The sequence below is a fragment of the Ambystoma mexicanum genome, chromosome 6q (assembly GCF_040938575.1).
Source record: "Ambystoma mexicanum isolate Mex_15411 chromosome 6q, UKY_AmexF1_1, whole genome shotgun sequence".
NCBI classification, from domain to species: domain Eukaryota; kingdom Metazoa; phylum Chordata; class Amphibia; order Caudata; family Ambystomatidae; genus Ambystoma; species Ambystoma mexicanum.
The window spans coordinates 506219952-506233587 of NC_090937.1; the positions used below are offsets into that span (position 1 = coordinate 506219952).

The following is a 13636-nucleotide window of genomic DNA, read 5'->3' on the forward strand; positions in this document are numbered from 1 at the left end:
ACAAATATGAAATCAGCGTGGGGCCCTCTTCAGCGAAAACCAAATAACACATAGCCCGCTAAACAGATACTTCCCTCAGAACGATTCGCCACCTGCTATGCAGCACGGCGTGTAATATCTGGGGCAGCTGATCTGATGTTTACTCTGTTTTTCTCTATGACAAATGAAACCAATTGCTTGCCGTAGGCTCAGCGGTACCCGCGAGGGATAGGCCGCGGTACTGTAACAGCGGTGTGCGTCAACACTACCTTTTATTAGCTCACGCCGTGTTTAATTTGCCTTCCTCTGCTCGTCCTCTCATTTTAGTTCAGACAGCGAAGAGAAATCGATACGGAGTTAATCATTTTAAAAGGTAACTAGTGCTCCGCGATACTGTTATTTCAGTTTCCCAGAGATGGCTTAGTAAAATGTGTACAGTAAATTGGACAGAATGCACTCTGCTTATTTTTCAATTGTTGCATGCAGTACAGCAGAAGAGCTTCTAATATGAGCACAGTGTCAGGGGGTGGGGGCTGGGCAAAGGAATTGCACAGTCCTGTTCCTCGATAGTGAACATGTGTCTTTAAGTTACTAACTCGGATTTGAGAGTTACACAGCGCAATGTTATCTGTGATGTCTTTGTCCCACTTTTACATATTTGTAACGTCTGTGAATTCCCAAGATGTGTTTGATGTATGCATGTTTGAAAGAGCCTGCTGCAGTCTCCTAGGAGGAATTCCCTGGTCATTCCTCGGGAAATTAATAGATGTATTCAAAAGACCAAGTTAAGCTGAATGAATTGACTCGTGTATGTGTATATTTCTCGTTTTCTAGGTGCCCATCTTTATCCCTGCCTTGTTCTCCTTTACCTGCCTCTTCATGGTGTCGCTGTCGTTGTACTCTGACCCTGTCAATACAGGGATTGGCTTTGCGATCACGCTAACGGGGGTTCCAGCCTACTACCTCTTGGTCATATGGGATAACAAGCCAAGGTGGTTCAGGAAATTTTCAGGTAACAACAGCATTGAATCATCTAAGTGTGTGTGTGTGTATTTGTGTGTGTGTGCTCCAACCAATAAGTGCGTACTGTATTTGTGGGTCTGTTTGATAATTAACTAATACGACTGATGAGTGGTGCGCTCTCAAATGAATATCCTTTTCGTATTCTCAACACTAAACAACAGCAACAATAAATTCAAGATATGGCCGTGAACGGGCTATGCCTCAACAGTGACAAGACTGAGCTTTTCCTGATTGGGTCCATTGAAACTCTGAAGAAACTTTGCAACCAATTCAGCCATTTTACTGTTGATAACATCAAAATCTCAGTTTTTGAAACAGTAAAGACACTTGGAGTATACCTAAACCTATCTATGACTAGGCATGTTAATGCCATCGCTTCTGCCGCAGCATACCACGCCAAACTATGAAATTCAGCTAGACCATTCCTATCTAAGGACAACTGCCTTAACATTGCCAGAGCTATTCAGGGTTAAGACTAAACTACTGTAATGCACTTTTTGTGGGCATGTCAGTTAAAAATATGAAGAAGTTGCAGATAATCCAAAACAGCGCCCTCCGCACAGCTATAGGCATCGCCAGAAGGGAACATAGATCTGCCACCAGGAAACAGGCTCACTGGCTACCCATCAAAGAGCACGTCCTCTTTAAAACCCTTGCTCTAAGCCACAAATATGTCAACCAAACGGCACCCCTCTACCTTTCACAAAGAACACAGAACTGCATCATCCAGACCGACTAGAACATCTTACTCTAACATGCTCATAGTGCCCAAAATCAGCTGAGTCAGAGCAGGATGCACCAGCTTCCCCTACTTAGCAGCCCTTCAATGGAATGCCCTTCCACCCTCCCTAAGAGCGGAAACCTCCCACATAGCCTTCCGCAAAGCTGTCAAGACTCTACTCTTCACCTAATCCTGACTATGTGCTGTTTTTATACAACACTATCAATCTGCTTGTCTGTAATATATGTAATGTATGTAGTAAGTTTGCAATGATTCCAAATGCCATTCACATGCCTCATGTAACTAAGCTCATCTCATGGGCTGTTTTTACGCTCTATACATTTAAATAAATAAATAAATAAATAAATAAATAGGCACTTGGTGTTGCAGGAACCAGGTGTGTATTTCCATTTTAACAGGTTGTATGTTCAGTGCACATTCTGCTCCTGTCCACGTGTTGATTTCATCAATGACCAGCCCAACACTGGGCGCACACCTTAAAGTGGCTTGAGTAGTAATGCATAATAATCGATCCTACTTGACATACAATGGAGGTTGGGAGTTTTTGAAATGTGCTTATTCTTTATCATTCCCAGGCAAGATCCTCTCATCCAAGACACTTGTCAATATTGAAAGAAACCTTTTGTGATTTTTGTGTTGATAAAGATTTTGCTATCTTTCCCACACCCTTATTTCTCCTAAAATAGATTGACAACTGTCCATTATTGCTCTGCTAGGGAGTAATATTGGTATTGTGGCATGAAATTACTGTTAGTGGTAAATACCTCTGGAAGTTTTAGTATCTTCTGGCAGGAAGAGCAGAGATCATAGCAGGTAGAACACATATTTTAGAGGGCAAACCACTGATCTCAAAGTGGGGGTAACTAGGTTAGGTACAATCACACAGGGTGAAATAAATTCCCCAGTTTTGATGCAATACATGGGCCTCTAAATAATGTTTGAGTGAGGTAGGGTTAAGGGTTTAACATCGATTGATAGAAGGCCTTCAATTTCAGGATTTGGGTTCTAATTTCACAGTGGATTGCCCTCTAGCACGAAGAACTGGGGGTGAAATATTAAATCCAAAAATGTTGCATACCCCTATCCCCACTACCCAACATCCCATTACCTCATTAAAGTACACTTAAATACCCATGCTTACCTGCATAGGCCAACCACCGCCCTGCTTCTCCCTGTGACGTCTGTTCCATCTCCCAGTTATGGGTGGCAACTGACGCCATAGGGTCCATTCCTTTTTTCTTTATTTACTGTCCCCCGCTTTCCATGTAATGGAAGTGAGGAGAACCCTAGCCACCCTGTACACATAATGTCGAACAAAGGGTGCAGGGGATTGTAAAGACTGGAGGGGGGTATCTGTACTCCTGCTCCCTATATGGCAGAGTCAAGGCACAGAGCACCCCAGCCAAGATTCTCTGTATGGTAACATTGGACTATCAGTCACGGCTTAAGCTCTCAGGAGGTGATGCAGGCTGGTTCTTAAGTACAGTGCAGTCCCCAAGCACCCACAAAGGAATTTCCAGACACTATGTTTGTGAAAACACAGTTCTTTATATAAATAGGCTCAAGTTATGTACCCAATCACAATAACACACTTTGTGCTCAACATAATCTAAAATTGTAAATATATACCGTTTCTATGTGGTCCCACAATTACTCTTTGATCCCATTAAAATGCATCAACTGTACTCAGTTCAAATGTCATACAAATCAGTTGATAATGTAAACCACCAATAGACATAGAATGAAAGCAGGTAGGCTAAAACAATAGGCAGAATAATGGGCCCCTACCACTAGGCACAGTCCTGTATGAGGATCCCCCCACTTGGGCAACCTGTAAAAAAATATATAAAACAATCCCAGTCCACATATTGTCTATTAGAGTCTTATTTCCTTCTATAAATGTTCTACCACCCCAATGTACCTGAAATCGCAGATTTCTTAAATGGGTCGTCGACAGATCCTTCTTGAGTGACCCCCTTTGAGGCAGGAGTCACAGATCATCGGGAGTCCTTGAAGAAGGTTAACCTTGGCATAGAGAGTTGTCGATTAAACTGTTTGATGGCGTTGAGGCAGCAGCTTCGGTCCTGGTGGTGCTCGCCGATGATTAGTCTTGGACGTACTGCGAGGAAGATGCATGTGGTACGCCTCAGCGTCTATAGTTAGTTGCTGCAAAAGAGTCACTGAAGAATTTTGGTCCAGCGAGGACGTCGGGTCGTCAGCATCTTTGTCATCTTCGGGTGGTGGGAAACACACTGGCGGATTCTCCTCGGCGCATCAGCGGCCTCGACTTTCTCCTGGGGGCAAAGCAGTCAGTGGTGCAGGCAAGAGAGTCCTTGGATTCAAATGTTCTTAGGCAATGGAGTTTGCGGCTGTGGTCGTTGGCGGCACAGCGTCAAACTGTCCCAGCTTCTGGGCAACACAGCTTCGACTGGCCTCCAGCGGTTACGCCGATCCTCTCAACCCTGGTCGACGATGGTGGACGGAATGTCTGGGTGCTTTACTTCGGATTCCTTGGTGGTCCCCGTCTCCGATCAACAGTCTTTTGAGGGCTGGCTTCCAGGGTGCTTCGGCAAAGGTTTAGTGGTCTACACGATGACCCCGCGTAGTTCGGGGAGAGGCCTCCAAGCCAGGTTCTCTCTCAGATCAGTCCTCGACAAACTCCACAGCTTTTGGATCGGGTCGAAGCAAATGCAGCAGCAAGTCTTCTTCTTCCAGCTGGGCTTCAAGGATAAGCATCAAGTATGAACTTCATCTTCTGAACGATTTCCATCAGTGAGAGGTCCCCAGATATACTGCTTGGTCTCTCATTCACTCTGCTGGGTCACACTCAGGCAACCAATCATCCAGAAGTGCATACATGCAGGCAGGCAGCTAATCAGGCTCACAGTGCATTCAGGCCATTCTCCTCACTCCAGACACTCACAACAAGGAATGTGTATTGGGACATCTTGTCTCCTATCAGGAATCAACTGATGCCAATGGCAGGGCCTGGCTATCCCAAAATGGAGGATACTCAGAGCACCTGTCAAATTCAGCATGGAGCTGCCACCAGCCCCTACCCTGCTTTGTGGGTCACACACAGGTGCCAACAATCATACACTAAGGTTATATGGTTGTAACCCCACCCGTGGGTGTCATAAGGGTATCCCAACGGTCTGTACACCAAACCAAGAAGAGGAAGAGCTGCACTGCCAGGAGTCACATATGGACTCCTGGGCAGAAAATAACACAGAACATTTGCAAAAAAGGACTACAGAACAAGGACATGGAGGCCCTGTCCCTCCAATATTTTTCCAGCATCACAGTCACCCCTCAAGGCTGAGGTTAAGGCGTCTAATCTCCCACGAGATTGAAACCCTCATCAAGATGGTCAATTATTGTGACTCTTCCCTGGTCTATGCTCAATGGTGAAGTCTAGACCTTGCAGTCTAATGGACCACTTGAGCAGTTTAAGTCATAAGCCATTTTAAGGGCTTAAGGACTGTCTGGACCTTGAAGGTAGATCCCATAAGGTAGGGCTTGAAATGCCTGAGGCTCCAAACTATACTGAAACATTCCTTTTCAACAGTAGCCCACCTAAGTTCTCTACCCTTGAGTTGTCTACTGATGAATATGATTGGATGTTCCCTCCCTTTTTCATCTAACTGGGACAAGACCGCTCCAATTGCAGTGTTGCAGGCATCTGTCTGGACGATAAAGGGTTTGCTGTAATCAGACGCACACAACACAGTTGCCCTAAACAGACTTTCTTTCAAGCCATACCAAAAAAGGCACTCTGTCAGTCTTCTGTCCAATTAACCTTCCTTGGTTGTTCGGGCGAAGCCAGAGCTGTCTGAGGGGCAGCTATGGTTCCATAGTCCACCATGAAGTTGCGATAATACTCAGTGAGGCCCAGAAAGGCTCTCACCTGGGTTTGAGTAGTGGAGTCTTCCAGTCATGTACATCCTGTACCTTACTGGGGAGAGATTGGATTTGACCCCCTCCTACCTCATGACCAAGATAAGTGATTTTCCTCTGAGCTATCTGGCACTTGGTGGCCTTGATAGTGTGGTTAGCCTGTTTCAAGGCCTGCAACCCCTTATCCAAGTGAGTCAAGTGCTCCTCCCAGGTAGAACTGTAGAACACAATGTCGTCTAGGTAGCCTACACAAAAGGTATGCAGCCCACTGAGTGCATGATTGACTAATCTCTGGAAGATGGCAGGTGCATTTTTCAACCCAAAATGCATGACTCTAAACTGGTAGAACACCTCAGGTGTTGAGAATTTAGTCTTTTGCTTGGCATGGCTGTCAGAGCTATTTGCTAGTAGCCTGAGGTAAGGTCAAAGGTGCTCACAAATTTGGCAGCACCTCTGGTGTCCTCAAGCTCATCAGCCCTGTGCAATGGTGTGTGTCTGTTTTGGTGATGCCATTGCCCCTCTTTAGTCCACACAGAACCACCAATCCTTCATATCCACTTGGGAGCATGCCTTGGCGACAAGGACAAAGGGACTGGACCAGGGACTGGATTAAGGACTGGTGGAGGGTTCAATAACTCCCGGATCCGACATCTTGGTGAACTAAGCCTGGATGTGGTTCTTTACAGTGTCTGACATCCTGAGGCATCTGCTTTCTGTCACCAGTGTCAATTTCATGCCTGCACCACAGTGTGAGGCCTGGTGTCAGAGAGAACAGAGGTGCATACTGCTGGAGCAAAGCCCTTTAGGCCCTCTGCTGCTCTGGAGTCAGATCTGGAGAGAGATGCACTCTCTCCACTGAGCCATCCTGAGGGTTGCTGTGCAGCAAATCATGAAGGGGCTCACGCTCAGCCTCTTCTTGCTCTGAAGCTAGCAAGAGGCATGAGTCTTCTGCTTGCCTTTGGAAAGGCTTGAGCCTGTTGACGTGGAATACCTGAGGGGCTACCCCAGGGAATCACATGTCAATCAGATAATTGACTTAGCTCATCTTGGAGATTCTCCAGAAGGGTCCAGTCCACATATCTGCCAAATCTCTAGGCTTAGTAGGCTCCATCACAAGGATCTCCAATCAACTTGTGATGCTTTAAGGTCATTCCAGTATGTGTTCAATTCCTGGCGTGCCCTAAGGTTTGCTGTCACTTGGCCCATCATCTGTGTCATCCTCCATCTGATGCCTAACACATAGCCCCCACTTGCTTGGCAGGACCAGAAGGGGTGGCTTCAAAACCATCTCTGATCAAGGTAAGGGGCCCCCTCACGGGATGTCCAAAGAGTAACTCAAAGGGGCTGAAACCTGTTTGTGCCCTCCCTGTCTCAAACGTGCAAGAAAATAAAACAGACACTCCCGGACAGGGAATGAGGCAAAAGAGAGTGGGCTGCGAGAGTTCAAGAGTTCAAGGAAAAGTTTATCTAGATCTCTGAGAGCGCTCTGCAAAATTAATGTTACAGTACATTTATATAGGTACAATGATGCGTCTAACATATGATACTATGTTGGACCCAGATTGGTCAGCCAGGGTGGTGTTTTAGGTGTGGGCATCATCTCGTCATCTTCGTTGGTTGCTCGGTTGGCGGGAGGATGGACGTCAGGCATCTGTGCTCCGGATGGGTGAAGGTCAGGTCTCTGTGAATCAGGGTGGTCACTATCTGAGCTAACATAATACATTCTCTATAATGCATGCACTAAATAATAGTGATTCAAAGACTCTCAGTAATTTGTCATGTCTCTATAAAGGTCACACAGGTATTGAGGCCTGGTGACCAAGATGGAGTCGGAAGGGGTTACAAAAATGGATGCCCTGTGTCCTGCTCAGTGGTCCCATCTACGCAAATGTAACCCAAAGTTAACATCACATTAGGGCAAGGGTCGAACCCACTACTGGAGGCACTTGGTCCGAGTCTTGTACTGAGAAGTGAAGGATGAGAGGGGCCTGCTGGCCCCTCGCTCCCACATATTCCCCCCTTTTGTTACATGTAAAATAACAAATATTTATTTTTTATTCTTTTTGTTCTCCCTTCGGTAGTACTCAGCTTCCGCAACTGCTTCGTCCCACGCTGGGGTACCCTTTATTGGCATCCATGCCCTGCATACGCTTCTCAAGATATTCCCTCTTCTTGCATATTTGTCTGGTGTACACATCAAGCAGATCCCACCATCTCTATCTAAGGCCACCCATACCTCTCTGTACCATTGCAACTCACTTGGTTCCTTTATCGTTGTATGATGCAAATTATCAACCCTGTCCCCATATTGCCTGTAAATGGCTGTTATCCTGTATTGTGATGTGGTGTATTCCCCTGTTTGTATTTGTGCATCTATCATGGTAGCTACTGTTGTCGGTCAGCCCATTGTTACCATCATCATAGCCGAAGTAGGCATGCTCTTTTTACAGCACCGGAGTCCCAGTTGGCACACACAGAAGAATAGGAGCACAAAGACGATGATGGGGACGAGTATTTTCATTGCCACGCTTACCCATGATGGTATCTAGCTGAACAGATTGTTGTTTCCTCTGCGCCTCCTTCTGTTCTCATCCTCTCTCCTAAATTGTGTACTGCTGTTATCACATGTGAGAGTGTCCCGTTATCAGCATCTTCAGTTGGCACGAACATGCAACACGCCTCCCAATTTTTCGGCAAACACCACCGTCCATTGCCATGAATAGATCTAGGACATATCTGTTTTACATTATCATTAGGCACAGTGCACGGAGCTCTATTTTTATAATGTTGAACCCTTCTTCAGTGTTGTTAGCCAGTTGGATGAGCTCCCAGTGCACTATCTGCAACCATTTGGCGTTTGTTCATGCTTGGAGACCCGTGACAAGGAGTGAGGCGAAAAATGTCTCTGCTGATGAAAAGAGCTTGTACTTCTGCGGGATCTCAGCAAGGAGTTTCGATGATTCGGATGAGATATAATTGGAGGATCTTTTACTCTGTGATAGTTTTTTCTTCAGTTCATATTCTAACAAAAGTTTGTAACCTGGAGCATCTGTTATTATTTTGCGTGCTGTTGATGGTTCAGCCGATTGCCCTGCTGCCGATATGCCAGCCGATTCTCCCGTCGTTCCTTGGATATGGCTTTCTGGTATTACCATCAGGGCTGTATGGAGGGTGGCTAAGGCACAAGCACCTCTCCATGCTGTTGGGAGTTGTAGATAGGCTTGTACATGTCCATTAGTGCAGCGGTGCCTTTCTTCATGTCAGATATGATTACCGTCTTGTTGCATTTCTTTGTTTCCCCCATGTTCACTCTTCCTTCCCCATGGAAGCACAGTTAATGTGGTACCTCTTTCTGTATTTTGATAGGTTTTTCCAGCGCTGTGACCCACATTAGCTATGTGACATGTTGCGACCAGATGGGGGCACATACTTCTTTTATCCATTGGAAGGTGTCGTTGGATAGCCCTCGGAGTGCTTCTGCTTTGCATTTGATAGTTTCTTCATGCCATTTATTTTCTGCATACCTCGTCCCCTTGATGACAAGAAATGGTTCCTTAAGGCAAATTACTCCTTGGCACTTGCTTGTGCATGTTCTCTCATTTTCCAGTTTTTCCATTGTGACGGTGTGCGCTTGGAAGGTGCTTTTTATCCTGCACAAAACCAAATGAATTAAAGATTGGGCCTCCGACAAGGGTACTTCCTGGGGTACTAACATTTTCGGTGTTCCTGATGCATGCAGGATGAGTGAACAGACGTAGCAGCTTTCATTTGTTGCTTGCTTCGTCGTGGCACTCATGTCTGAGTACCATTTATTTGATTGATCAGGGTGGCGGGGGTCTTCTATTTCATCTAACCCCAGGTCATGATAAATGTTGTATCTTTTCCCTTCCGCCCCCCTTTTTCTTCTCCTTCTCCCTCCCTCCTTATTGTGTCTCACTTTTTTGTAATGTATTGAAAACATTCCAGCCCAGGCTGTGTCATTGTTGTTCTATATGGCATGTGTATTCTCATCAGTGGCAGCAGCGTAATGTGAGGTAGGGTGTATGGTTGTTTGTGCATGCGTACTTGTGTTAGTCACATCATTTGGCCAATAATAATCACCATCATATTCATTAAGTTCATAATCATTACTCATATTTATATTTGGAAGTAACAAGGAAACACTTGTTGGGCCTGCGGTGGCGTGTTCTGGAGGTTGCATTAAATTTGTACCATTAGCATCAATGTCATATGTTTCTTTCCACATTGTCTTTACCCCAGTCCATATCAAGTCGAGCCTTCTCATATCAAGTTAGCCCTGCCGCCCCCCCCCCCCTTGTGCATGTCATTAACCAAAGATAGAAGTGTGTAGTACCAGGCCATAAAAAACAACATTACTGAAAACAACACTGCAGCACATTTTAAAATGCATTCAACATTGCTAAATCTATTAGCCCTATTGGCATCCCTATTGCCATCTAGCAATAATTCATTCTCCGTGATTGTTGTTTGTTGGGTCATTTGTCACCTGGAGGGGCGATACAAATTTGTTAAGTCACCACAATATATATACATATATTTACATTTCAGTTTCATACTTGATCAACATTCGCTTTTGCTTGTTTTGTTACACATCTATTTTTATTAAGTCCTTCGTGGAAGAGAGAGAGAAAGAGAGAGAGAGCGAGCGAGAGAGAGAGAGAAAGAGGAAAGAAAGAGAAGAAAGAAAGAAAAGAAAGAAAGAGATGGAAAAAATGAGAGGGAGAAAGAAGGGAAGGAAGGAAGAGAGAGAGAGAGAGAGATCATGGGAAAACAAGCTGTATATTATAACTGTTGTCTTTTGCATATTCTTTTTTGTCAAACAATTTTGCCATTACTTCTCAATCTCATTTGTAGTGCTACTAGCACATTCCTGTTCGCCCTGGGGGATTGTAGTATTGCGTGCCCCCTCACATCTGATAAGTGCACCCAATATTTCAATCCCTTAACTTTCATTGCAGTGGGTGTACTATATATAACCTCGTAAGGGCCATGAAACCTGGGTGAATTCCATCTTCTCACAAAACTCCTGACATACACTTGTGCTCCTGGCATTAGCGGCCCACTTGGGCTGTCTGTGGTTGGTGTGGTAGTATCAGTTGCCACATTCTCAGTAAAAGGTGGTGCTATCTGTCGTGCTATGCTGCGTACTGCGCACGTTAACTGGGTCAGGTATTCTTTAAATTCCTCCCCCAGCACTGTGGCAGCCCTGTGTGCATCTGATGCTCTCCTAATCGGGGAGAGTGGTGTATGTATTTGCCTCCCAGTGACAATTTCATGGGGGCTCAGATGATGATCCTTACATGGTTGAGTTCTGAGTTGAAACAGTGCTAGGGCTAAGCAATACACCCAGTTTTCCTTCAGTGTAGTACATAATTTTGATAGTTTACTCTTGAGTAATCTGTTGATCTTTTCCACCACCCCATTCGCCATCGGTTGATAAATGGAACACAGTTTGTGTTTCACCCCCAAGAGTGACGTCACTTCCTTGAAAAGGTCATTCACAAAGTGTGTGCCGTTGTCTGATCTTATCACATCACATATTCCCCATCGAGAAAACACCTCTCACACCAGGAACTTAGCCGCACACTTGGCGTCTGCGTGGGGACATGGGCCCGCTTCCACCCACCTGGAAAAGGGGCATACCACTACAATTAAATACCTTGCTCCTTTACACCACTCCCCCATGTCGGCGTAATCTATGTGTACTTCTCTAAATGGTCCTACTGGTCGTGGCAGAGTGCCACGCAGTGTTCTCAATGTCATTCCTGAATTGTACGTCTGGCATGTTGTACATTCTACTACAAATGTTGACAAATGTTCCTGTAAATTGGGGACAAACCAATGTTCCTGGATGTCTGCGGCAATATGTTGTTTTGCTACATGGGCTGGGAAGTGCAGCTGTTGGAATGCTACCTCTAGTAACTCTACTGGCAATACTACCTTTGTCTCCTGTCTCCAAATTAGGTCTGTGGCTGATTGTTTGCACCCTCATTTGATCCTCAATTCTTGCTCTTCCTGTGGTGCTCTGCTTTGTAGTTCTATTATCTGTGCTATTTGTGTGTTACTGATACACCTCTTCCACTCGCTCTATAAGGGCTGATTTTACACGCATTCAATTGTTGGTGTTGTATTGAAATACGAGGTCTCCTTCACTGCTGCGTCGGCTGCCGCGTTTCCCAATGAGACTGCATCTGTGTTGTTGGTATGGACTTGGCATTTCACCACTGCCACTACCGATGGTTCTGCTAATGCATCTATCAGCTCAGTCAATAGTGCGGCGTGCTGTACTGGTGAGCCATCCGCTCTTCTGAAACCCCTCCTACACCAGCGGGATAGCCCTGAATGCACTGTGGTTGTCGTGTATGCTGAGTCTGAGCATATTGTTACTATGCATGTGCAGTGCCTCAATCAATGCAGTTAATTCTGCTGCTTGTGCGGAGTAATGGGACGGGAGGCGCTTCTGGACAGTTGTTTCATAGCCATATTACTCCATCTGTACTACGGCCATCCCTACATGCTTCTTCCCCGTTTCAGGGTGTATCGATGCTGACCCATCTATGAAATATATCTCAACTTCCTTCAGGGCATTTTCGCTTGCTTTAGGAATATCATCACCCTCCCCTTCATAGGTGGTGCAGTCATGTTCCTGCATGTCCTCTGTGGTGCATGGTTCTGTGATAAATGTTGCTGGGTTTACTGTTTTGGCACCTGACAACGTGCACGTTGGGGCTCGAAATTATTATCTCATACGCTGTTGCTCTCTGTGTTGTTAATGTTGATTTTGACCTCTCAAGAATTGCAAATAATGAGTGTTCTGCATATAGTGTTACCGAACATCTCATCACGATTGTGGTGCTTTTTTCAATGGCGAAAGCTGCTGCAGTGAGGGACTGTACCCACGCGAAGTGTCCTTGCATCACTGCATCTAATGTTCCACTGTAATAGGCCAATGGTTTGTGCCCTAATGATGTTTTCTGTGTAAGCACTGCTGTCATCAGTGTTCCATTGCAGTGTGAAAATAAGAAAAATTCCCTGTCATGATCTGGGTTCGCAAGTACTGGTGCATCCGCAATGAGGTCTTTTATTCTAAAGTACTGTGCCATCATGTCATGTGTCCATTTGATTGGGGCCCTACTCTTCTGTGCTTCTTTCAATGCTTGTAACAGTGGGTGTGTGTATGCCACGTAATCAAGGATCCATGCTCGGCAATAATTACATATACCGAGGAATTTTTGTGTTTCTTTAACTGTTTTAGGTATGATCATGTTGCGTATAGCAGCTGCCCTGTCTGGGAGTATTCAATTCCCATCTTTTGATATTAGCTGTCCGAGGTATATAACGTCGGCCAGGCAGTATTGGAATTTTCCTTTATCCACTTCGTACCCCTTTGCGGCCAACACATTTAATAGTGTTATGGAGTCTTCCCTGCACTTTTCTTCTGTGGGGCTGCAGACGAGTAAATCGTCTACGTATTGTATAATGGTGCTCTCTACATCTATGTTTCCAATATCTTCACGCAGTACTCTGTTGAAAATGCTGGGGCATTCGCAATACCCCTGTGGGAGTCTGCAATGTTCAGACCTGTTGTTTCCTATTGTGAATGCTGTCAGGTACTGCAAGCCTGGGTCAAGTGGTATGGAGAAGAAATCATTCTTCAAATCCACCACAGAAAAACATGTGATTCTTTGGGTATGCTGCACAGTATTGATGCCCGGTTAGGCACTAATGGGAACTCCTTTTGAATGACGTCATTGATTGGGCGGAGATCTTGGACCATCCTCCACGCCCCTCCTTTTGCTTTCTTGATCGGGAAGATAGCCGTGTTACAGGGGGAGTTTGACGGTACTATAATACCTTGTTTTAGGAGTGCATTTATTGTTTCCTTAATCCCTTCTTCTGCTTCTCTGGATAAGGGATATTGTTTCACTCGTGGCAGTATGGCACCTGGTTTTAGTTTTATCTTTATTGGTGTCA

The 13636-nt window shown here is 45.3% G+C and overlaps 1 protein-coding gene across 1 annotated transcript in view; it reads left to right on the forward strand.

The window, feature by feature from the left end:
* Nucleotides 1-13636, forward strand: part of SLC7A11 (solute carrier family 7 member 11) — a 1087616-nt gene that overhangs the window by 916315 nt on the left and 157665 nt on the right. The window contains exon 11 of the mRNA XM_069631050.1: nt 814-991. Within this exon, the coding sequence (XP_069487151.1) occupies nt 814-991 (178 nt within the window). The remainder of the gene's footprint in view (nt 1-813; nt 992-13636) is intronic.